This window comes from Castanea sativa, chromosome 12 (genome assembly GCF_040712315.1).
Source record: "Castanea sativa cultivar Marrone di Chiusa Pesio chromosome 12, ASM4071231v1".
Lineage (NCBI taxonomy): Eukaryota > Viridiplantae > Streptophyta > Magnoliopsida > Fagales > Fagaceae > Castanea > Castanea sativa.
Window position 1 is genome coordinate 29,705,388 of NC_134024.1, and position 27,129 is coordinate 29,732,516.

Genomic DNA, 27,129 nt, shown 5'->3' on the forward strand with positions numbered 1-27,129 from the left:
AAGAGAAGTATCCACTTCATCCTTCTCCAAGTCATCCATAGCAAAATATCCATAATCAAATGCATCCTCCATATGACCTTCATCTTGCTCACAAGCACTCGATTTCCTCCTAAACAATCTCCCTGATCATGTAGACATGATGCAAAATCCCTGCTCTGATACCAAACTGAAGTAGGACAAGGGGGAACAACAAAATCTGATTTAGAACACCAGGGGCAGATTTGGTCTAGCTTGGGTTTTGAAGAATTAGGGTTAGGTTTTGGTGGGGAATAGGGATTATAGGGTTTTCAAAGGGGACAAGGATTAATAGGTTTTTGTAATGAAAACAAAGGTGAAAATCAAGATTTGGGTTGCTATGAACAGTGCTATGAATAGAAACTGTGAATAGTAAATTAAAGAAAATAGATAAATTCTAGGAATCAAGCATAGATTTCCTAAGCATCACACCTAAAGTTCTTTGGCATCATGCCTCGGAGAAGGTTGCATCACACAAACCATAAAAGAAAGCTTCATAGCTCTTAAATTTCATTAATAATCAACTTAATAGAAAGTACTACAACTCTTTAAATAAAAGACTTATACCTGATCCTAGTTGAACTAGGATTTCTTAAAACCCTAATAAGACTTGAACTTGGACTCAGGCTTTTATTGCTAAGCCCAACTATATAACCAAACTTAAAATAAAGCCCAAAAGAAGATCTAATGGACTGTTAGCACAGCCCATTCCAGAATATTTTGAAATTACAAAACTGCCCTTGATACATAAAATCAAATAAAATATAATGAATCGGTCTTCTCATTGCCTCCTACATCAAAGAGGAGTTTCAATATGAGGTAGATAAATTAATCTCATAATAAAGTTTTCTATGGTACTACAGAAGTGAAAAGCACTAATTTTAACCTAAAAAAGAAGAAAAGCACTAATGTTTTTCTTTTTATAAGCAAATTTAATGACTAAAATAAGAAAAAGAGGCGCCTCCAAGTACACAGGTTGTGTCTAGAGGTAGGTCACAATTCAGTTAAATATTCAGCAATCAATAAAATCCAGAAAATTTGAGAAAGAGTGACCACTTAAGGCAGCCATCCAATCATATAGAGTGCATTAAAAACCATCTTCACATTCATTGTAGATCATTCAAGACCTTTGAATGTCTGATTATTCGGTTCTTTCCAAATAATCCACATGATGCACAGAGGGATTGCATTACAAATATCACCACTACAGTGTCTAGCAAACTGCCCTTTCCAACAGGCCAACAGATCAACTACCTTTTCAGGAATGATGATAATGATACCCCCACCAATTTAATTGACCCATTACAATTTTCAGGAATGACGAAATCAATATCTTGATGTTGGTGTAGGCAATAGAACCCTACTTTGGCAAGCAACATGAACTTGGGAATAAGATACTCCGAGTGTTATAGTCTTCACTTTTGCTTTTCAACTACATCAACAGTTTCCATCTCTTTCGAATCTTGTTGCATTACTTCAAGCTTCCCTTGATCACTTGCATCTATCTTCAACTTAGCATCCCCGATGTTGCTCACTAGACAACTTGTACCTTTGACAAAGTCACTAGAGTACTCAGGCATAGGACATAAGGGCTTTGATAAATCTTTCAAAGAAAAATCAGTGCAGTCTTTGGAAAAATCTGCTAGAATTTGAGGCACTTCTATAGGCTGATCAGCTGCTGTTTTGGGAGCTTCTGTTGCTACACCAGAATTCTTGGCTTCTAGATATTTTCCTTCAATAACTTCTGGTTTTGATACTCTAAATTTATCCATCTCAGCTAAGGTCATAGGTTTCAAAACAACCTCCTTCTCACCAACCATTAGAGCATAGGTGTTTTCTTTCCCATTATGTTGGACATGTTGATCAAAGAGCCAAGGTCGACCAAGAAGGATAGGTGTAACTTTCCTAGGAATTATATCACACGTGATAGAATCACTATAAATACCACAAGAAAAAGAAATAAGGCACCTATGAGTTACCGAAATAGAAGTGTTGTCTATCCAAGCCACTTTGTATGGTTGTGGATGAGGTTCAACCGGAAGCTTAAGGCGTTCAACTGTGGAAGATGACACAACATTCATGCAACTTCCCCCATCAATAATAAGCTTCTTTGCTTGGGTTCCACAACGAACCAACATCTGAAATATTGAAGTTTGCCTCCAACCCTCTTTCTCTACTTTAGGGGCTGCTAAAATACGTCTCACTACAAATAAAAGAGAAGTATCCACTTCATCCTTCTCCAAGTCATCCATAGCAAAATATCCATAATCAAATGCATCCTCCATATGACCTTCATCTTGCTCACAAGCACTCGATTTCCTCCTAAACAATCTCCCTGATCATGTAGACATGATGCAAAATCCCTGCTCTGATACCAAACTGAAGTAGGACAAGGGGGAACAACAAAATCTGATTTAGAACACCAGGGGCAGATTTGGTCTAGCTTGGGTTTTGAAGAATTAGGGTTAGGTTTTGGTGGGGAATAGGGATTATAGGGTTTTCAAAGGGGACAAGGATTAATAGGTTTTTGTAATGAAAACAAAGGTGAAAATCAAGATTTGGGTTGCTATGAACAGTGCTATGAATAGAAACTGTGAATAGTAAATTAAAGAAAATAGATAAATTCTAGGAATCAAGCATAGATTTCCTAAGCATCACACCTAAAGTTCTTTGGCATCATGCCTCGGAGAAGGTTGCATCACACAAACCATAAAAGAAAGCTTCATAGCTCTTAAATTTCATTAATAATCAACTTAATAGAAAGTACTACAACTCTTTAAATAAAAGACTTATACCTGATCCTAGTTGAACTAGAATTTCTTAAAACCCTAATAAGACTTGAACTTGGACTCAGGCTTTTATTGCTAAGCCCAACTATATAACCAAACTTAAAATAAAGCCCAAAAGAAGATCTAATGGACTGTTAGCACAGCCCATTCCAGAATATTTTGAAATTACAAAACTGCCCTTGATACATAAAATCAAATAAAATATAATGAATCGGTCTTCTCATTGCCTCCTACATCAAAGAGGAGTTTCAATATGAGGTAGATAAATTAATCTCATAATAAAGTTTTCTATGGTACTACAGAAGTGAAAAGCACTAATTTTAACCTAAAAAAGAAGAAAAGCACTAATGTTTTTCTTTTTATAAGCAAATTTAATGACTAAAATAAGAAAAAGAGGCGCCTCCAAGTACACAGGTTGTGTCTAGAGGTAGGTCACAATTCAGTTAAATATTCAGCAATCAATAAAATCCAGAAAATTTGAGAAAGAGTGACCACTTAAGGCAGCCATCCAATCATATAGAGTGCATTAAAAACCATCTTCACATTCATTGTAGATCATTCAAGACCTTTGAATGTCTGATTATTCGGTTCTTTCCAAATAATCCACATGATGCACAGAGGGATTGCATTACAAATATCACCACTACAGTGTCTAGCAAACTGCCCTTTCCAACAGGCCAACAGATCAACTACCTTTTCAGGATAACCCAAAGCACCCAAAACAGGCATAATACTAAAGACCATAGATCACTACCAATATAACAATGTAATAGTACATGGTCAACTGACTCCCCCTTCTTCTTGCACATACAACACCAATCCACAATAAAAATGTTTCTTCCTTGTAAGCATCTATTGTAAGGATTTTCCCCAAAGTAGCCGCACAAGCAAAAAAAACTACTTTAACAGAAATTTTTACACTCCAAATACTTTTCAATGTACTTGGAGCTATTATTATCAAATTAAACTATCAAAACGGTTTAAACAAAAGAAAAAAAAAAATCTCAAAAGCTGGTAAATTAGAAAGTCTATCCAGGCTTTGAAATGTTATTTATAATTATAGGGACTGAAATGTGTTTTATTTTTTCCTTTAGTTTGTTTGCTGTAAAGGGTGCTAAACCTACTAGTAAGTGAAATCAATAGTTCCAGAATGTGTAGGGGACATTGGTTTGGGGTATATTATTTCTTTCAAGATTGAGGGAATTACTTTCAGTATATAGTCATTGTTTGGTTTAATGTTGTGTACAATGCTGTAAACTGTATATGAGAACAATGATGACAGTGATATCTATCGAGATATATATATATATATATATATATATATATATATATATATATATATATATATATCGATAGTTCAAGTTACACTTAGTGAAACTTTTAAGTAATGTTACACAACTCAATATTTTTTTACTTGGTGCAAATTTTGACTCAACATTGGATTACATTTTCTTCTTATACACTCCATGCTTCCACCAAAGCAAAATTTGATTTTATGCCAAATTATTATTTCATTGAGTATGCCAATGACGTAAATGCATATGTTAATTATCAATAGGTGTACACTAATTTTTTTTTTAATTTTTGGGTAATATATCATTTTCGTCCCTAAACTTTCACAAAAGTTTTTTTTTCGTCCCTAAACTTTGTAAAACATTCTACTTTACGTCCTTCCGTCTATATCCGTTAGTTTATGTTCTATATGGCTTAACAGAATGTTGATGTGGCATTTGACTTGGACAAAATTATTTTATTTCAAAAGTTTTGGACATGTGGCACAAAGTTATTGGCACACATGGAAAATGAAATCTGATGCAATTATCTCCACTTAGTAGAACCTAACCTTATTCCAGAACCACGAAACCCAACATTCAAACCCCCATAGTGGCAGCCTCAACCGGCGACCCCAATTGGAGACTCTAAGGCAGTGACCCAGTCAGCTATTCCAAGGCAGTGACCCTGAATGTGAAATCTCAACCCCAGACTGGCGACATTAATTTTTGGGTAGCTGGTCTGAATCTTTATGTCATTGTTAAAGGTTTGCGTGAAGCTTTAGGAAATTTGTATTTGGACTGGCGTGATTTTTTTTGGAAAACTGAGTTGGTCAGTAACTGAGATGCCATCATTGTAGGTTGGTATGGGGTTGATTTTGTTGAATCTTGTTTCTGCTAGTCCAAAGGCACCATCAAAGCATCATAAAGTCTTCTTTGTCCTATTTGCAAACTTCTGTAGTAAGGCAAAAGAATTGGAGAACCTGCAAGGCTGCAATTACTTAGATTTGAACTGATTTCAGTTTTTCCCAGTCTTCTTTGATAGATTGACAGCCCCAAGCAACATGAATACCATCTTCCAATTCCATTTAACATGCTTGGCACCATGGAGAGTTAAACCACCTGATGGTTTGGGGTCACTGATTTGGAATGGATTCCACGGTTGGGATTGCCGATTTGGCTCACTGGTTAAGGCTGTTGCTGTGGGGTTTGGGCATGGGTTTTTGTGGTTTTCTTCATATTGATTGTTTCCATGTGTCCCAATAACTTTGTGTCACGTGTACAAAATTTTAAAATAAAATAATCTAGTCCAAGTCAGATACCATGTCAATCCACGTAGGACATAAACTAACGGTTATAGATGGATAAACAAACTTTTGAAAGTTTAGGGACGAAAAAAGATTTCTGTGAAGGTTTAGGAATGAAAATGATATTTTATCCAAATTTTTATATGTAATTAAACTTATTTAAAAAAAGATCAATGAAGTACATGGGAATATATAGGTGTGCACTAATTATTTATATTAAAATAATTTATTTGGTTGTTTTTATAGATTTTATATGAGAAACTATTTTTATTTGGAGTACTTATTATCCAAATAATAATATTAGATTTAGTTTATGACATTCTTCCTTAGTTCAGTTGCTTTGGAAGCAACTATAACAAAAACCATTAAGAGGTAAAAGCAAATTTAATGACACATGCAATTAGGAATATAAAAAAATAATTATGCATTTAAATTAGTCAAAATAATTAAATATTTATGAATTCTCTAAAATAATATGTTCATATTTTTAATTTAAACTTAATTGTGAATTCACTAAGGTGCTGCAGTGTGGTACATTCTTTTTGATAAATAATAAAACTTCATTGAATGAAAATAATCAACTACAAAGAGCCAAAGCACATAGGAAGTGTGCTGAGGTAAACATGAAAACAAATGAAACTAAGATGCATGAAAGTACAACTTTTTTTTTTTTGATAAGTAAGAAAGATGTATATTAAAAAAACTACTAAATGCAAAGTAGCACAAAGCATATCAAAAAGTACAAAAAATGAAAACACTCAAAAAGTACAACTATCAAGCAAAGTAGATATGAAAGTAGAAGTGAAAACTCTCAAAGTTGTTGTCCACCCAAACAAAGTATGGAAAAAAGCTAGTTTTAGATCTTAAGTTGAAATTTTGGTTCCTTCAAAAATCCGAGCATTCCTCTCCCGCCAAATACCCTACATTAGGCAATGAGGGATTGTGTTTCAAATAACCCCATTTCTATGTTTACTGCACTTACTCGGCCAGCTAGATAAAAACTCCATTACGGCACTGGGCATAACCCAATGTACCCCAAAAAGTGTGAACACCATGCACCACAACTCTCTTGCTACTGGGCAGTGTAAAATTAAGTGATTAATAGTCTCCCCAGCCCTCTTACACATATGGCAGGAAATAGAATTCTCTTCATTTGGCCTTCAACCTCATCAAAGCTTTAAATTACTTTTCTGTGATTGGTGAGACATTAGTTGTAACCCTTATATAGTAAAATTTGTAGTATCCTTAGCATCACTCATAAGTGATACACTAATTATTTATGTCTAAGGAATTTATATGGTTCTCTTTCTCTCTCTCTCTCTTTATATCTATATAAAATATGATCAGGTGGTGTAATTTTTAATTTATCTAATATATTCAAAATTGCAGCATTGGATTATATACATTTTCATTGTCCTTGACATGACTGTCAAATTTTATGTTAATCGGATGTTATTTACTATTTGAATAGTAAACTTATTATTATTTTTTTTAAAAATAATAATGTGATCTCTAATTCAGGAGGAAAGCAAAGTTTGCGTGATGGAGGGAGTCATCATCATTGTTAAAATTTAATTTATTTGCTATGATCGCTAATTCTTTTTACTTTATTAATATTTTCTAATTATTCTATCACACTCCCATGTAGGCTCTTTCCAAGCTTGCTTCTCAGCTAAATGAAAATACTTTTGAACTTGAGGTTTGTTATCCTATTTGCTTTGTAGCTGTAAGGATGGTATTTCAATCTCAATTTCTAAAGATATTTTACTAAGTTGATCACCTTGTTTTGGGATGAGTATCCAAGATTAAATCAGCAGACAATAGGATACTTCAGGAACAGCTACAGATGAAGGTAAAATTTGAAAGCTGTGAGATTTCATTTTCTGTACTTACAATTTTAATGTGTGTGTGTGTGTATATATATATATATTTTCTTATTGCTAGGTATCGGAGAATGATGAGATGCAAGAAACAATTCTTCTTCTAAGGCGACAGCTCAACTCGTTATCAGATAGAAGCTCCGGTAATTCACAACAAATTTCTGAGGCTGGGGCTACGCCAGTCAGAACTTGTCCTGAAGGGTTCTTAGAAAAGAATGTTGAAGAGGGGAAAGGGATCAGTTCATATGAAGAAAATTATGCTGATGAAAATACTCCGACAAGTGTCATGAGCTTGAATAGGATTTTTAATCTGGAGGACTCGAAAGAGAGCAACAATGATTTGAAAAACCAAGTCCATATGCAGGTTACCCTTTTCTTTTTCATGTTTGGCATATTCTAAAATAGGAATTCAATGCCATCTTTGTTCTAACATCTTGTCTTTTTGAATATTAAGATTTAAATAATAAAAGATTTCTTGTTAAATTGTTCTATTGGTGTACTTTAATTATTTTATCTTACTTAGGCTGCTGAGATAGAGAATTTGAAGCAAGAGAAAGTGAGATTGATTGAAGAAAAGGATGGGCTTGAAATTCAGACTCAAAAGCTGGCAGAAGAAGCTTCATATGCAAAAGAGTTGGCTGGGGCTGCTGCAATTGAACTCCGAAACTTGGCTGAAGAAGTAACTAAGCTGTCTTACGATAATGCAAGGCTGACTGGTGACCTGGCTGCCACAAGAGAGGCTCATTGCAGATCTCTCTGTTGTCAGAGGTCTGTTTCTTTTGATTTAAAGCACGCTCGACCTGATGGGCGCCCTAGAAAGCCAGACGATGGAGTTTTGGTTGAGGAGTTGCAGAAGGAACTTAATGCAAGATATCAGAGAGAAGCTGTGCTGGAAACCACACTATCTGATAGAGATCAAATAGAAGTTGAGCTCCGAACAAGACTTGATGAAGCTAAACAGCGTGAAGAAGATTTGGAAAATGAACTTGCCAATATGTGGGTGCTTGTTGCAAAGTTAAGGATGTCTGGCACTAATGCTGATGACATTTCATCTGAAGGGTGGCATGCATTAAATATATCACAAACCAGGAATGGATATCTTCGACCTAATGGTCTCTCAAATAAAATGTTTGAAGAAGATGAAGTATATGAAAACATGGATAAGATGAGTACATTCGAAGAATCAAGAGCTAGCTATCTGAAAGAAAGCAGAAGATGCAAAGAACTGGAGAGCCTTGTTTCCAGGTTGAAGGTATGCATGTTACAGACCAAAATTTTGAACATGTTACACGCTATGTGCAGCCTTAATGTAGGTTGAAATTATAAATTTTGTATTAATTAGTAATTTCTCAATTATATGTGATTGTTTGCTGGTTGGTTGACTCTTCTGGCTAGACTAGAATAAATAGAACTGCATAACTCTATTTCTTCTTTTGTCTCCAAGCATATACCCAAGGTTTGACATTATTCCTTAATCATTCCAGAAGGGAATTGGACCCTTGCTGTCTCCTGCTATGTACAATGTTTAAATCATAGAATATTAACTTTGTTCTATACTGGATTTAGAGATTGAATTCCTGTCTTTTTTTATTTTTATGTTTTATATATTTAATTCAAATTGCTTCCCCTACTCCCCTTCTCTTATGAACTGTGTTTAATGCCTTTTAAAAAAAAGAAAAAGAAAATGTGCCTGGATTTGAAACATATTGCACCAATAATGATTTTGTCCAGTTTTGAGAGGATATCCATTGCATCTTCTATATTTAACAAATGGAAACCTATTTTTAGTGTGGTGTCTGTGTTACACTCGACTCACTTAAATTTAATTTAATTGCTTCTAGAGTGAAATTGATGAATTATTTAATTTATTTTGAAGGTGATATTATTTTATATTATGATCACTACAAAGAAAATATATAAAAGAAGATGTAACGTGGAGAGTTATTTTGTGGATTATTCATATTATACTTTTAGTCTTCTTATCAGTTAAGGAAAAGAATAAGAGATTAAAACCTATATGGATTAGGAGTAGTCTCCTTATCAGTTAAGGAAAATGATAAGAGATTAAAACCTATTTGGATTAGGAGTTTAAGTGTTATTGGAATCCTTTAGAGTTCTAGCCTATCTAAACAACCTTAATTTGAGTTTAATTGGAAATTAAAATCTTGGAAGCTTATTTGAGTTTTAGTGGGTCTTAAACTCTAGCCCAAGTAGGAAACACACTTAACGTGTAAAGCTGAGAGTACTAATTGGAGCGGGATTGGTCTTTCTAGACTGAATTGTATTGTTATTTTAGAGGTATATATATATATATATATACTGGGTCTTTTTAAGTCAGCCAGGTAGAGAGAGACTGCAAGATTCCAAAAAAAAAGAAAAAAAAAAGTCAATGCTTAGCATGTAAAGGTTTAAGAGCAGAGAATTAGGGTTTCTCTACATTGAAAAGAATAGAATAACGTGGTACTTCTAGAGCAGCCAGCAAGTTCATATTGTACTGAGGTAAATATCTAACCATACATGCTTTATTGGAATCATTAAATGCATCTTTGACTTAGGATTCATCATCTCATAGTTGCATGGAAATCTTAGAAATTATATTGATATAGTCAAGGGAAAATAGGCTATCATGGAAGTATCTATATAAACGTACATTAGTTTATTGATTTTGAAAGAGATCCTAATATATATATATATATATATATATATATATGGAGTAGTATCACCATTCTTTATAAGTTAAGCCTATATAGACATCCATAGGTGGTGTTCAATGGTATATATAGGTATAGCAGATTGTACTATTAGGGATTACATTACAATTATATACGATATGGTATAGACATGATGCATATTAGAAAGCTATGTTAGATGATGCATATTAGAAAGCTATGTTAGATTGTGAAATCTTCACAGTGGCTAAGGAAAAGTTTTATAAGAGGACTTTTTGGTTATTTGAAACATGCCTTTCTTGAGTTATTTGATCCTTAATTAGGTTCTAGTTGACATTGTTCTGGACAATTGAAGCGAAGCTTGGTTTAGCAACTAGAGGTAAGTAGACTTCAGATCATGACGTCTCTCAAGACGTGTATATTTATATTTATACATGTTTACAAAAGTGAAGTTTCCAAAAACTTATACCATTGTAAATGCTTTATTTACAAAAGACCTTAATTTTATTATTTCTTCTGGGTTATTTTGAAACTGCATATGTTAAGAATGACTCAACTATATTTTTTTTGAGAAAGTATTCATTATATGATATATGATTGATATTGACAATATTGTAATAAAGTAAAGAATGTTTTCAAACGGTCAGCTAGACAGTCTGCAACCTTTGCCAACACAGGGTTAGTGTTGGTCTTTGGCCGAAGTAGTGTTATTGTGGTGTGGTGCAGTGTTATCGTTTGCTCTTCAGAGCTAGTGTTATTGTTTGCTCTTTGGAGCCAGTGTTGCCTCTTTGAGGTTAGTGTTATTGTATCCCACAGGAATCACCCACCGAGTATTTAGCCGTTTATGTCTTTGTCTAGCTAATGTTTAATGTTTTCTATATCAAACTATTGTTTTATTGTTATTGACCTTTATAAGTGGAAAAATTGTTTATTACTATATTATATTGTTTCTACCTATTTAGTGTATTTTGGCTAACTAAAGTGGTTACTATTTTATTTACTGATTACAGTGTTATAGTTAAATGATTTCGTTTTGACAGTTTTATAGAATATATTATATTACTGTTAAAGCTATTTGTAAATGTTTTGTAAAGATTATATTTTGTCAATGATACTATTGTTTTGTTTTCAAAGACGTCTTCATGTTACGTAGTCTCTTATTGAGCTTCTAGCTCACCCCCTTTTCTCCACCCTTTCAAATTAGAGCAGATGAATCTTTTTTGGTGGTAGATCATTGGAGCCATAGATTGAAGACATCTTTTGGAGCTATATTAGTTGATGGACTGTTATTATGTTTTATTGGGATAGTGAGCTTAGCATTCTTGAAAATATTTGGGATTGTATTTGGAGACTTTATTGTTAAGTTTTAGTTTGATGGATTTTATAAGAAAGATCTGATGGTTTGATTCTTATTTTTGGATATTTAATTACGCTCTGTTCCATTATAACAAATGTTGAATATTTATAAGACAGGTCATGCATCTAAATCCTTGGTATGGGTTTGGGGTGTTATAGTCTGTTACCTAAATGTCTCTGGTTATGAATCACATAGTTTGCATTTCAAATTCAGTGGTTAAATGTTATTGATGAAGATTATCTTTTCCCTGCTGCATCACTAGAGGGCTATTGTTCATAACTTCAATGGCATAAATCTGCGCAACAATACAAACATTTGATGACAAACATGCATGTTTGCTACATGATTTAGGCTATATATCCATCCAATTATTTCATGGTCTGTTCAATAGTCTTCTCTATGGTTGCACTTAGAAATTAAAGGCATCATAGAATTTGTAAATTGCAAAGTTGATAAAGGATCTAGCTTTGTTGCATTTCATCTAAAATCTTCAACTTGGTCAGTGCAATTGAGTAATAGCACCTGTGAAATTTAATTCCAATGTATCATATCAGGGTGAAGATGTTGCTGGTTTGGATGTTACTGCTCTTGAAGAACTGCAGAACCTTCATGTTGAAGCTATAACAAAGATTTGCCATGCAAAGGTGATTGCTTTATTTTCTTTCTTTCTCATTAGCTTGTTTGAAAATACTAATTTACCTCTTCGTGGCTTGCTTTAATTACTCTCTCTCTCTCTCTCTCAGCTGGATTTCATTGATTAACATTTTATGTTGTTAATGGACAAGTATTTGGAGTCGCTTTTCACTTAGCTTGGATGGTGTACATATGAGGTCTGACAATGTACAGTACCCAAAGTTTCTTTCCTCAAAATTTCCAGAATTTGTGTGGAGATTTTGAAAATTAATGACATATTCTAATCATTAAATTGGTAAAAGCTATATAGTGATGATCTTGTTATGGAAGTTATTTACTAAAATTCTTCATCTCTTCAAAAATCTATACTAATAATTAATAATTAGATTATAGTTGAATTATATTATTTGAGTTAATTAGATAGAATGGTTTTGGTTTATGAACTTATAAAAAATTAGATTAACCAACCTTGTATTGTTAAAAATAACATATAACTTTTAATACGAAATAGACTATTATTAGTAAATTACAAATAATAATTTTTTATATTATTAATAAAATTTTGTCAAATAAAAATGAGCCCCTTGGTGCACAAGAAATATACTAAGTGAGCAACAGAGTCCAGAAAATGAATAACTATCAATGAAAGCAAGCAAAGTAGAAGATGAATGGTTAGATACAACCATCCACTCATGCAAAGGACACAAGGAATAGTTTCAATCCTGTTGAATGCCGCTCTAAATCTTCAAATGCTCTACGATTGCGCTCCCTCCATACCATCCACAGAAGACACAAGGGTATTGCACACCAAACAACACCACACAATGGTATTGCACACCAAACAACACCAACACCAACACCCCATCTAACAATTCTCCTCTTCTTACATACCCTCACTTCAAGGATTTGATGAGGCATAACCCACTGTAAAAAGCCAATGACCATAGCTCACTGGCATAATCACAATTGAGGAAAAGATGGTCAACCATCTCCCTAGCCTTCTTACACATGTAACATCACTTGATCACATAGACCTTACGGCGGTGAAGGTTAGCAATTGTGAGAATCTTACCCCGGGCAGCAATCCATATAAAAAGGCGACCTTAAGTGGAACTTTGACCCTTCATATGCTCTTCTAGGGAAATGATATGGCACCTCCATAAAAAATAATTCTATAGAAGGATTTAGTGTTTGTTTGGTAGCCTGTAAGTTTTGGTAGCTTATTTGCTAAATGCGAGACAAAAAGATAAAAGTCAGCTTATTAGCAAGTTTTGTTGTTGATTTTTTTTTTATTTTTTTATTTTTAACTTGAGTTTTGTTATTTTGTTTGGAAAATGCAAACAGACCTTTAACCTCAAATAAAGCCTGCTTAGTAGGGACCAGTACAACTGGTCTTCAACATCCCTCTTAATCTTGGTGGAGTAGTGAAGATCCATAAACCCAATCATTGCTTTCAATAATAATTTGATATCTTATGAACATGGCTGGCTTGATACATTTGGGAGCTTAAGCCAAAAAATGAAATTGAGGCATTTTATATATTTAAATATGACTTAAAAAAATTAAATATTATTGAAACTTTATAATCTTGTTTTAGATGCAAAATTATTACTAATTAACATGAACCATGTAGAAATTTTTTTATAAAAAGTCTTTAGACACAAAGAATTTGACAAAATTTTTCACAACTGTTGATGTGATAGAATGATAGTGGTAAGTAAAAGCGTGTTGTTAGTAGTGGACCTAGGTGAGAACTAGTAAAAATTTGCCAACTCAACTATTGTGAAAAATGTTGTGAATTTTTTGTTTTGATTGTGTATTGCTTTTTTTTTTTTTTTGAGAAGTAATGCATTAACAACCTACTATTTAAGATTTTTTGTAAAAGTATTGTGAAAAATTTTGTGAAAGTAGCATTTTTATCTCTTTTTTTTTTTCTTGTTTTTCAATTGATAAAAAATATTATTTTATTTATTGGCTAATATTTTGGCTTAATTAAATTAAAATTTAGGGCCATTTTTATACTTGGAGCCTTAGACGATTGCATCAATTGCATTTAGTGTTAAGTTGGCACTGCTTATGGACTTGTTTACAAACTTATATGTTTTAATCTCAAGCCTATGTAAGTGTATTTTAATATATGTAAAACGAATAGTATTATATATACTTAAATTGAGTCTTACATTCGTAAGCTTGTTCATGAACACATTATTATGTTTGAGCTTGGTTCGTTTAATAGCTGAATTTAAACCTAAGCTTGTGCTTGGTTCATTTGCTAAATACATGAGCATAAATAAGGTTTTTCCCAAAGTGAGCCCGAGTTGTTCATAAGCATCTCACTTCATTTATTGCCCTAATTATAACCATGTGTTTATTTGGAAGTTCTTTGGATGGATAGCTGTTCACCTAGTTCGTTGTTTCCATCCTTTTGGGGTTGGATACGTTAGGCATCTATATTCAGGGTTTTTCTTTTTTCTTATATTTCCTTCTTTAGAGGACCTATCATGTAGTTAGTCACCTTTGTGCTTTGAATAGTTTCTTCAAAATCTATGAAAAATGCAGACTGCCTCCAACATAGAAAATTAGAGGCACCAAGAAAGTTTAGTGAATGCTACAATCTAGGCATAGCATTTTTTTTCTATATTTAGGGCCTCTTTGTTAACTGAAATTTGGGAACTGTAATTTTCATGAAACGTAGGGGTTCAAATGATAACCCTGTGGTAATAGCATCCTTTGTAGTGCCCTTATGCTTGTTGTTTGAACCTCACGTCCCCCTCCACCACTATCTACCTATCAAATATATATATATATATATATATATATATATATATATATATATATATATATATATATCTTGGAATGTAGAAGTATAGTTATTTAATATTTAGTTGACTAGCAATTGACTAGTATAAATTACTGAGTTATTTTTTCCTTCCTCTGTTGTTTGGAGATTTCAATTCGTGCTAGTCTTATATTATGTTAGATTTTTTTTTTTAATGAAGAAAAAAGGTCAGAATCTCATATTAAAAAAAAAGTCAGAATTTTTTTTCTTTTATTTGGACAATCTGGAGAGGGAGGAATAGTTGGACGCTTGAAGATGTTGAACGTCCCTTACATGTCATTAAGCAGTTCTCTTTGTATTGTCTACCCTTCCTTGTCCTTTTTAGAAATAGAGATTGTAATTTTTAGGAGTAGCTTGAAGGCTTACTGTATATTTGAGTTTTTCTCCTCTTTTCATTACATAAATCTTTATTAAAAAATGGACTGATTTTAGTTATTTTACTCTATGCAGTGTACAAATCATGGCTTATAGTGTCTTGAGATCAACCCATAATGGGCTCTCCCACACATGGAGTTTCTCGTCTTTAAGGTTAGTCTTGATCCAAAATTCTTCCGGAACTAGCATTGAGTATAATGCATTTATGGTGAATAATTTATTGTGAAATTATGGGGAAGAAATGATATTGCTGTCAACATTTCCTCATATGTCTACCACTCAAAACACCATGCTGAGATGTAAACTATTATATTTTTTTAGAGGAAGTAGAAATATTTAAACTCCATTTCATTGTATCTAGCTAAGTATGTTTTTGTTGGCTCATAAATCTAAACTAATGGAAGATTGTCTGTTTATATGCTGTATTATGGCATTTGCCAATCTGCCTATGAGCGAGTTTACTTCATTTCTCCCACAATGAATAATATATGATCTAGACTTGTCAGTGAAAGAAACCACATCCTTGAATTTGCAGTTTGATGCCTCTTTCTGATGTAATGTTAGAGCACTCGCATCAATGCACACATTTTAGCCAACCAAGTCCAATATTCACCCACATCAGACCATACAAAGTTGTGTAAAAATACAAGATTGCTATAATAACTGTGTAAATTTACACTGCACTATTTATTTTTTGCATTTAGTTTTTTATTCTTTCTTTACGTATTCTGATGATGTAGGAAGAGAGTAGATGGTGGTTGTTGTGTGTGAAGAAAGATAAATAATAAAAAAAATCAAGAAAAATTAATATTTTAATAAAATGTAATATAAAATAGATAATATAATGTGGGGTGTTTTGAAAAGTAAATTTCTTATACTAAAGTAGGTTATTACTGGAAAAGATGTACTTTTATTTGCATCATATTTGTTGGATACAGATTCCTTGTCATGTATTACCCGAATACAAGTTACAGGTGATGACATTGCGGTTAAATCAGTTACTTCATAGTTGATCCTTATATGGTCATTATGGATGCAGAAATGGACATTGACTATACTGCTGAGGCAGGATAGTCTAAGCAATCCTTTTCTGGTAATGTCCAAGTGTTGACCAAAAGTTTACTTGCCGAACCTTAAAGATGGAAATATCTTATGGTATAGTTTAAAACAACTAAATTTCATCACAAGAAATTGTTGTGTTTTGCATTTAACGAACTACAGGGAATAAGTGACCATTTATAGAATGAAAAAAGCACTTGTTGTAGTTGGTCAACTAATTCAGCTAGCACAGTCTCTAATGTGGTATAAGGGAAGGAAATTTTTTCTTTCATTGTGTAGTTCACAAGCCCAATGAACTGTTAAAGACCAAATACAAAAGCAGCACATATTTACAGCCCGAAGTTAATTGTTGATCACAGATGTAGGCAAACCTGTTTCTTATGCAGTTTTGAAGTTCAGTGTATTTCAAACTGCACCTCCCTCTGTAGCACATTATACCTTTTTTTTCTTATATATTTTCTCCCAAAGTGCATCCACATGATGCCTTCACTTCTCACTGAGCTGGTGAAGGCCATGGTTTTGGATTTCAACCTCTAAGGGCAGTTTTTTTTTTTTTGGGTGCTTAAAACAAGTGGGGAGGGGTTTTTGAACTCAGTTCTCTACATAGAAATAACTTGACAATGTCACCAAACTACAAGGCTCTTGACTAAATCAGACCTCAATAATTGCATGTTCTTGAATTGACTGTAATTAAGGAAATTAAAGAATTCGGGGTATCTTATTTTATCATACTAAGCAAGAATGAGTCAGATATGACTGTCAAGAAATTTCAATATGCTATTTCTATGTGATTTGGGACCCATCCACTGTACTTGCTTGACATCTCCACTTAAGTTAGATAGGCAATCAGAGATGCTCAACTTTTACCTTTACAAATAAATCCTATACGTTGTTTCACACCTGTTTTGTATTGAGGAACTCAACTTCTTGTTAATGGGCGGTGTGCTTGGTCTATATGCATTTAGAATTGCAACTAAGTACTTCTGGAAATTGCATTGGTCTCTACGTAATCAGTAGGCTATTTATTCAAGTTCAGTCTCATTAGTAAGATTTAGTTTAATTTTGAAGAGTTTTCTTGCGTGACCTCATGTCACAATGTCATGAGGAAATTGAAGAATGTACTTTAGTGTACTTAGTGTGCGTTTGGATACCGCTTATTTTGCTAAAAACTGAAAACAGAAAACTAAAAACAATAAAAAAAAATAAAAAATATTTCGGTTACTGTTCACATGAACAGTGCACTGTTCATTTGCTTGATGCACTGTTCATGTTCCATGAACAGTGCACCAGGCGCTGGTAAAAAAGAAGAAGAAGAAGCCAGACGCAGACGCTAGGCTCCAAAACACAAACCAAACGGAGCCTTACTTGAAAATCTTTTCAAGTTCTTATGCATTCTGTCCCTTTTGAGGAAGACCTTTTGTAAAAGATTAACTATTGTTTTAGATTTTTATACTTAATCTGATGAATTTTGACGATGCAAATCTTGCAGGTATTAAGCAGGCATAATGTATTTTGTACAGATGAAATCGACAGTGTACTCAATGAGTCAACTTTCGCAACTCATTTATACAAGCACCAATGAAGATGCATTTTTCTCGTAATTGAAGTTCTCATGGGTAACAAGCAGCAGAGATGGATCACAGATTGTTATAACATGCGTTTCTTTTGTAACATAAACTTCATATTAATAGTTTTATGTATGGGACATACCCATCTACTTTTCCTACCCTGTAGGTGATATAAAAGAAAAAGAACTATTGTAAACCCTTTGTCTAACACTTATACCATGTCCAGATGCTACTTTTGCCTTACTTCTGTTTTGGAACCTTTTGGGCTAGGCTTATTGATCTTCTCAGGAAGCAAAAAATGCAAGATAATTCTCTACTAAGCTATCCAAGTTGGCCGCATGAGGTCGAGAAAAACCTTCATTATAATCACGATCAATGCTGTCAATGAATATGAAAAAAAAAAAACCAAAAAAAAAAAAAACAAAACTCTGAGAAAGCGCAGTAGAATTATTGTAATGGAAGACAATTACAAGAGAATGGTTCAGGACTTAGGAAGTCTGTCGCAATTTGCAGGAGCCCATCCAATCTGCCGCTTCTCATTATCATAAACCACCATTTTATCTTGCATAGAAATGTCTGAACAAGAAGAAAGTAAATTAGTGGAAATTGCACTGGGTGTGTGCAAGAGAAGGTTTTTAATTTCCCGGGATTACCTCCAATTATGTTAAGATTTCCGAGTCCAACTTCAGAGCCGTTTAAAATTCCCAAGCACACATTTCCATGTCTCTGAAAGGGAAGTGATTGTTATGCATGTTTCATAAGATATTTCTTTGTTTGCTGTTCGTATCACAGGCAAAAAAAAAAATTGTAGGATTTGCAGACGTGCTTACAGTAACAATTAGATAAGCTTCAGGTGATAGTTGCAGCTGAACATTCTTGGCATTTGTAAAGCTCAGTACTAAAGGCTTGAAGTAGTTCTTGACATCACCAACAGATTTGAAAGGCTTTTTGCCTTTCCAGCATATTGATAGTGATTTGTCCTCAGCAGCATCTTTTAATGGCTTTCCATTTAAATCCTTTTTTATCTGAGACATGGGTTAATGGTCAGGTTTTGAGGTTTTGCATATAAGTTTGAACTTGCAGAAAAATGATCAGCGTTTTTAGATTCTCACCAGATTGACTGTGGCTTGGTAAGCTTGGGAATTGAAGTAAGTGTAAGAACTTCCACTATCAAAGATCATGGTGAGGCCCTTTACACCAGTAGACGTTCCACCAAAAACAAGTTCAGCAGGTCCTGATGAATAGTGTTTGCTAAAAACAGAACGTCTAGCATAAGTTGTTTGAAAGTGACGAGATATTATATGCACTGCACAAAATATGCTACTTCCTCTACCACAATAGACAAAAGTTTGTTATGACATTTATTTCAATAAATTGTAAGGTTTATTTTGTTTAATTAAAATACTGCTATTTTGTGAACTGTTATTGTGAGATGAAAGGATATAGAACTTTGAAGAAGCATACTCTGTTGGATTGCTTGAAATTGGTGTCCATACGATTCCAGAAGAAGGGACAAGATCATCTCCAAAAAATAAAAATCCTCCCCCTCGCTCGCTTAAACAGTGGCCTAACACATTCTTTGTTATGCCTATGTTACGCAATTGTGACACTATGTTTACTTTGCCATTTCCAAGGCCTAGGACTCCGGCTGTTGATGGTGGAGAGTGTGACCCAGAATATTTTTGGTTATATCCACACCTGCAACAAAGAGGAACCATAGATGTAGTTACATGTAGTAACAAACATTGATCTCGAGCGTAAGTTATCATAGATAATCACCTCATCGAGATTGATAGGATGTCACTCATTTTACATGTAGAAATCGGGTTTCATAACTATTTAGTACATTACGGACTTGCATAAAAGATAACAATACCAAATTTTGAAGTTTAATACTTTTTCCACAAGCAAAAGGCATATTTTTACTCGAACAATCAATATTTTTCTTTGTTCAAATGTATCAATCATTTGACCCTATTAATCCTGTAAAAGGTAAAAGATTCTCGATTATATGGTTGTTTGCTGATCTCTTTTAATGGATCAATCAATTTGCATCCTATGAAGATATTTGAAAATAGCAGACACTATCAAGCTCAATAGATGAACAACTTAACATAATTCAACCTAAAACTTGGAACTAGGAAAACATGTCAAAATTTTCACTTCAAGTTCAAGCCATGCAAAAATCTGGTCAACTTTCATTTCAATATAAATGGAAAACAAAACATTTTGGATTTACATCATGTTCAAAACTATCACCTAATTGGAATTTCAATGGTTGCCCACTTTGATGAAGAGAAACTGATACTCACCCAAAGGCCAAACGGGGGTCAATATTGGAGCCATTAACAAGTCGAAGGGGAAAGTTGTCCTTGACAATCACACCTAAAGAAGACCCCTGATCTGCATAGTTGACCTGGTAATCACATTGCTCTTTCGGATCCTTGCACTGCGGTTTTCCCGGCAAGTGCATGGCAGCACATACAGGGTCCACACAATTGACAAGGTTGTTTGGCTTGGGTTTATAAAGAAGATGTTGGGGCTGCACAAGAACATGGAGACACACAAACACCTTAGTTACTAAGGTTGGACATTATTAGAACTAATTATCGAATTTTTCATGCAATCAAAGCAAAGATTAACCTTAGTGCAACCAGTACAAGGTGCATCACATTGGACCCAAGTGAAGTCACTCCCAGTATCGATATCAAGGTCATAAACCTTGGGTGGATTGCCTATTTTAATGTGCACAGAGTAGTACCTGTCAGATCGAAAGAACAAGAAATTTCATCACCTTTTTACTTTTTAGTAATCATTGGTTAACACTCAACAGGTATACAAAAACACAAACATAAAATCAAATCTAGATTGTAATTGGTCAAAAAATTTAGACAATAGAATAGTGATCATATAATCAGGGAAACAAAATGTAAGGATTTTTTTTTTTTTTTTTTAAGAAAAATTTATAAGAAACATGGGTTTTGACTCTTGAGGTTTCCCGGGAGATTAAATCATTAAAATGAAATCATTCAAAACGAAAGTGTACGAAAAATCTTAATGATTATGTATATATTCAACAGATTAAACAAAACCCAAAAACACCCAGGAATCTAAAATAGAACAAGGGACCCAAAATTTTAGCAAAATGATCAAAAGGAGACCCAGATGAAAGAAGATTGCAGAGTAATAACTTATGAAACAATGGGACCAGCAATTCTTCAAGAAGTTGTAACTTGTAAGTACCCAAAAAACCCCATATAAGGAACATACTAAAAACTCAATTGAGTCACCAAAAATTACACACACCCAAAAATTCAAACAAACAGATACCATTCAAGAAACAAGACAAATCAAAAATAGAACAAAAAATTAGATAATGCAAGAAATAATGATTCCCAAAATTGAAAGAAAAGAAAAAAAAAAAAAGCAAATAACATCAACAGCATTATCATATAAAACAGTTCCAATGGATTTCTAAAAGATCGATTGGAAGCTAAAAACACAAACTTTCTTAAAGTTTTGATCCTTTATGTTAAACTCAACATTTAGAGAATCCACTTAAGACCCCCCCCCCCAAAAAAAAACCAATTAAATGCAATATAATAATAAAAAAATTCATACCCAAGAGGATAAACATTGCCCTGGAGCAGAAAGATAGCGGAGGAGCCAAAGCGATTACTGGCTGACTTTGTCAAAACATGGGAAAACTGACTGTCTTGTGAGAAACAGGCTGGGAAAGTTGCAAACAAAACCAGAAAGATAAAGCCCATCAATGCTTTCATTCTCTTCGTTGTCTTTGTAATCTCTGAGTCTTTGTTTGTTTCTGGATCAGTAGCCAAAAGGGTCTTTGGAGAAGAAAAAGAACAGAGAGAAAGAAGCTGGGGAGAGACTACAAGAAGTCCACTCTGCGTGTCTTAATTTCAAACTCTACTCCTTGGCATATAAAGGTAGCAGATTCACACGTGTTTTTTGTCTGAAAATTACTGTTTAACAGTGCAAACTGCAAAGTGAATCTACTGCGCTCACAGAGCAATGAAAAGAAAAACCTCTATGAATTTTTGTGCCGCAACTTTGTCACAATTCTGACACGGCATAATAAAAATGATAAAAAGAAAAGTGATTGATCAATATAAAAATAACAAATTATCAATTATAATTGGTTAAGGAGCCAACTTGGGTATCGTGCGTATTATCACAACTTTGACGTGGCATATTATAAGTAGTGAAAAAAAAATAATAGATCAATATCAAAATGACAAATAATCAATTATAATTGGCTAAGAAATTGTCCTGAATTCATTGCACAGTGTCACAACTTTGATATGACGCGTTATAAATGGTAAAAAAAGTGATGGTAAATATGAAAATAACATATAATTAATCATAGTTTGGTAAAGAATCGACTTGATTTCGTGCATAGTATTGTTGGATCCGTTCAAATGTTAACACTTTCCAACCCATTTACAGCTTAGGATAATGTATTGATATGAAAATAGCCTTTGTAACAAAGGGTATATTCCTAGAATCAATCATCCCATTTATTTTTATTTTTTTTCTCAACTTGGTAAAAGTTGTCAAATTTACTAGTTTGTATCCACAACTTTGCTCTTATTATACAAGAGAGAGGTTGGACTTTTTGACTTGGGAAATTTCACCGTGCCAGCATTAAGCCCGTGTATAGAACGCGGATAATGGTCAAAGGTCGAAATTGCCATTTTTATTTGTTAATGGAAAGAGTGGTTTCTCAAGGGTAAACTTGTATATTAAATGAGGTTCCTACTATATTTATATGCTTTGAACGAGTCTTTGGTCTATTACTTGTGGATTAAGGATTTGGGGCATTCCTGTAGTGTATCATATGTTCTTTGTTTCTTTTGTACATGTTCGAATTTTTTGGGTTTGGTTTGCCAATGCTTATCTTCAAGTGTTTGGTATACCGTTTCCTCAACAAAAAAAAAAAAAGAGGTTTTTGGTATACCACCTTCCCTGGGTGACATTCAAAAAGGAAATTCTCCTTAATGCATACATTGACAATTATTACCTAATCAAATTTCTATTTACTAATTCTATCTCCATTCTCAATAATCACGTCGAAGATATATTAAATTATAGATGAGCATCTTTGAATTTTAGGAACCCCTAATTAATTGGGATATCTACTTCATTAAATATGGAAGTTCACATATAATCCTACACCAGCATGATTTTCCTCTGTATTATCTTAAACTAGAAATTCTGTTACCTTTCACTTTTGTTATTAGGAATAGGAAGGCATTTATGCGATGGAGTGGTATTGCATCAATTTTGTTTAGAGATTGCCATTAGCGGCAAGCGCATGTGAATGCGTATATTAGGTAGAGACTTTTAGGCTATGTTTGGTTTGTGGGGAAAGGGAGAGAAGGAAATAGAAAGTATTTATTGTCATTTGTTTGATTGAATAATGCTAGAGATACAAACATTTTATAAAAAAAATTACAAACTACTAATGTGGTGACTGGTTATTGGTAAATAAAAAATTGATATTAATAGTGGATTTAGGTAAAAACCAACAGTTTGTAAACATCAACAATTTGTAAAAATGTTATAAAATAGTTTGTGGTGGCTGTAGCATTGCTCTTGTTTGATTAGAAGCGAATAGAGGGGAGAAATAAAATGTGGGGAGAAATTATTTCTATAGGTACCACCAATTTTTTTCTTTTAACTTTCCCTCCATGTCCATAAAATTACTCTTACACTAATGGGTAACAAAACTCGACATGACTCACGACATGACACGACACGAAGTTAGCAGGTTATAGGTTGATACTTAATGGATTAGTGTCATATTTGGGTTGACTGGCCCATTTAATAAAATTATTGTGTTTTGAGTCTAACTCATGAAACTCGTTTGACTCATCTGACTAATTTAACTAAATGTCATTTTACTAATATTCCCTTCAAAACATAGGTATATAAACTTATTAGCTATTGTGGTTTTTTTTTTTTTGACATATTGTGATTTATTATTTGTAATATTGAGATATGCTTTAATTTTGAATGATTAATTGTAATGTAGTTACTCACTAGTTCTAAATTTTATATTAAAAAATATATTTGTTTGGTTTTTTATAGTTCAAATTAATTGGGTTAATACTAAATTTTGTAAAAAAAATTTTGCTTTAATAAAATCTGATAAATTAGTCGACACCACTAACCCATTTAATAAACATGTTTTATTAGGATTGAGAAATCTTAACCTGTTTAATAAACATGTCAGGTTAGGGTTGACTCATGTAGTCGAATACTCATGAGTCAACACGACACAAATTTGACATGCAAATAGGAATGACTGCCCTACTTTTATACCTTTAAAATGTTTTGACTTTTTGTGTGAAACTACATTTATATCCTTATTTCTTTATAAATTACAATGATAAAAGTGTAAAATAGATTATGTATCTTTCATTTGTCTTTTCCTTTATCCAAACATATACTATTTCTTTTCTCTTTATTTTTCTTTTGTTTTCCCTTATACTTTTCTCTTCTCTTGCCATCCCTTTCCTTCTCTTTCCTCTAACCAAACACAGCCTAAGATTAGAGTCCGAGCTGTAATAAAAAAATCTAGGACCAATCATAAAGGGAAGAAAGAAGAATACATCATCATCTTTTGGGTGGTTGATGGAACGGTACATATTTAGTCTTTCCGAAGCTTCTAAACTTTATAGCCACCGGCCCACCAGTGTGAAAGGCAAATAAATATGATTCTTTTCTGTCTTTCAGTCATTCGTTTTTTTTTTTTTCCCTTCACGTGTGATAAATTATATTTTTTTAATAACATTGGGGAAGAGAGGTTTTAAATTTTGATATCTTTATTAAAAATATTAAGGTGTGTCAATTGAGTTGTAAAATTCTTAACTTGATAGACTATAATTAGTGAAGTATAGAATAAAGTATACAGATTGCGACAAAGAAATTTTATTAATAGATAGGTTTTAGAATCCGGGACTGTTTTTAAAATTTGGTTGGGCTACTAAACTAATGAAATAAGTTCAAGACAATGAAAACATTTGTAGGATGTAATATGTATAGAAATTGTCCTGTAATTTGTAACAACGAAAATGACCAAGAATGGTATTTCCATAAGAAGAGCACCATTCATTTCAAGCCAATATTTCATTCGACAGGGGACAATCAAAACGATCCTTTAGCAATTGTTTTCTGTTTCTTATTTTTATTTTTTAAATTAAAAACTATTTTTAAAACCTGCTATCAATCAGGTCCATTTAATTGGGCTTTGAGGCTTCTCTTGAGGGTGGGAGATGCTTTGATATCTTTGATTAATCTTGGGTTGTCTTAGCATTTCTGGTTCAGTTCTCAGTGGAAATTGGTGCATTAATTGGTTTTGATTTATATTAGTGTACATACTATTTTGGATTAATCCAGTAAAAGAAATAAGTATCTCATAAGTACTCGCTTGAAAATTTTAAACTACATGTACATGGCGAAGAGCATTCATGTAAATAGTTATATTATGGAAATCTGAAACTGCTTTTCAATTTTCATTCAGAAGTGGGAGAAGAAGAAGATGAAGTTGGCATTAAGATGTTTGGTATTGTTAATTGTGTTCATTAATTAGTCTAGAGTATATCCTACCCAAAAAAAGGTTATTCCCACAAGGAAAAAAAAATTGCCCTAAGAAGAAGCTGGCATTAAGGCGTTTTGTATTGTGTTAAATGTTAATTCCTTAGTCTAGGATTTCTCTAATTCTCTCACCATAATAAAAGAATGCAATACCCACAAGAAAAGAAAATAAATAAATTGTTCAAAGAACACCAGTGTGCATAAATCCAAACAATAATAACGTCCTTAATTTTTTCGATTCTTACCAGGTTGCCAGCTGTTTTAATGCAAATATGTTAGTCATGATGCCAGCTAACTTTGGCATCCAAATCATTCTCTACATTTTTATTGTTCATGGATCAAGTTGGATTGGGTATTTTTAATTCGACGTAACTTTTACGGATTGAAAATTTTTTAATCCAACTTAACCCATGAGAAATCAAGACACCAGTCCAATCCAACCTGTAGGAATCAAGTTGGGTTGAATCATCGAGTTGGAGCCATTTTGTCAAACCTGATAAAAAATAGGGGTTATTTAATATTTAGGCATTAATCAATAAATTATTATAATTTATACGGTTTAGTCTAATATTTCAACTTCATCAAAACTAAGTTTCAAAATACCAAAAAAAATAATTTAAAATGAGTCTGAAAATTCAAAATAATATAGTTAAAATACATAGTATGGGCTGAGTCATGGACTCACGGGTGGAGGTACTCGAGTTGAAGATCAATCCATCAACCCATAAATAATAAATAAATAAATTGTCGAGTTGGATCAAATTCATGGAAATAGATTAGTGATAGGTTGAATGCATACCCATAATATTGTTAATACTTCTAGTTTTTTTTTATTTTAATTTTCTAATACCGGTCATCTTATTGTGGATCTTTTTCAACATATATTGTGCTTCTATTTTTTTGGCTGAAAAATATGTTTTATTAACAAAAAGAGGGATTACAAAAGGCTTCTTAGGCAACCCAATCCATCTCCATCCAGTGGGAAAAAAATTTAAAAAAATATACAAAAATATACACACACAATACATAATCGGTCAAGTTGGATTGTGTTCATGGCAAATAGTGATGGGTTGAATGCATGCCCCTAATATTGTTAATGATTCTAGTTTTTTAATTTACTAATAGTGGCCATCTTATTTTGGATCTTTTCCAACGTATATTGTGCTTTCTTTTTGTTTTTTCGGCTGGAAAATATATATATTTTTAACAAAAAGAGGGATTACTAAAGACTTCTCAGGCAACCCAATCCATCTCCATCCAGTGGGAAAAAACCTAGCCTGGGATCGAGGAGATGGGCTGGGCCTGAGGGGCTTCCAAAAATAGACTGATGAATGAGGCTTCCCAAAAAAGCATCGTTTGTGGCACACAAACACTGAGGCAAACAAATTTTAAGTACACATGGTCTGCATATTATAGGAAAAGTGTCTTTCATATTAGTACTAGTTTATGAGATACCTTTGGTACTTGTATGCTTATTTAATAATGTTATGCCTCCGTTATTTATGATTCAAACAATTGAGATGATTATTTTCAAGGTTAATACATGATTTTTTTGTCTGGATAAACAATATGGACAATAAACAGGAATGGATTTAGAATTTCATTTTTAGGAGGTAAAAGCATGAAAAAAGAATCACCATTTTAAGAATGAAAACAAAGGATTCGGTACTAAATTAATACATCAAAAATAGTGTTAACAAGGATATAAGTAAAATAAAAGATACAATAATATTTTAAAATATATTTC

The 27,129-nt window shown here is 33.1% G+C and overlaps 2 protein-coding genes across 4 annotated transcripts in view; one reads left to right on the plus strand and one right to left on the minus strand.

Annotated features, from left to right (window-relative positions):
* The window catches only part of LOC142618630 (kinesin-like protein KIN-7C, mitochondrial), a 51,907-nt gene extending 33,719 nt beyond the window's left edge, over positions 1-18,188 (plus strand). For both annotated transcript variants that reach the window (XM_075791577.1, XM_075791578.1), the window contains exons 20-26: positions 7,031-7,081; positions 7,187-7,234; positions 7,327-7,626; positions 7,786-8,514; positions 11,843-11,932; positions 15,211-15,288; positions 17,684-18,188. In XM_075791577.1, the coding sequence (XP_075647692.1) occupies positions 7,031-7,081; positions 7,187-7,234; positions 7,327-7,626; positions 7,786-8,514; positions 11,843-11,932; positions 15,211-15,231 (1,239 nt within the window). In that variant the 3' untranslated portion in view covers positions 15,232-15,288; positions 17,684-18,188. The remainder of the gene's footprint in view (positions 1-7,030; positions 7,082-7,186; positions 7,235-7,326; positions 7,627-7,785; positions 8,515-11,842; positions 11,933-15,210; positions 15,289-17,683) is intronic.
* LOC142618631 (aspartic proteinase Asp1-like) lies at positions 17,693-21,688 on the minus strand. Of its 2 annotated transcripts, none has more exons than XM_075791579.1 (9): positions 21,384-21,688; positions 20,406-20,523; positions 20,075-20,304; positions 19,227-19,460; positions 18,875-19,013; positions 18,593-18,787; positions 18,416-18,488; positions 18,251-18,338; positions 17,693-18,140 (listed from the first exon to the last, which is right to left on the minus strand). In XM_075791579.1, the coding sequence occupies exons 1-9, from the start codon at positions 21,542-21,544 to the stop codon at positions 18,047-18,049; spliced, it is 1,332 nt and encodes a 443-aa protein (XP_075647694.1). In that variant the 5' UTR covers positions 21,545-21,688; the 3' UTR covers positions 17,693-18,046. The 2 variants fall into 2 exon arrangements, with proteins under 2 accessions (XP_075647694.1, XP_075647695.1); XM_075791580.1 differs by having other exon boundaries at positions 17,693-18,117; positions 18,233-18,338.
* Positions 21,689-27,129: the final 5,441 nt, after the last annotated feature.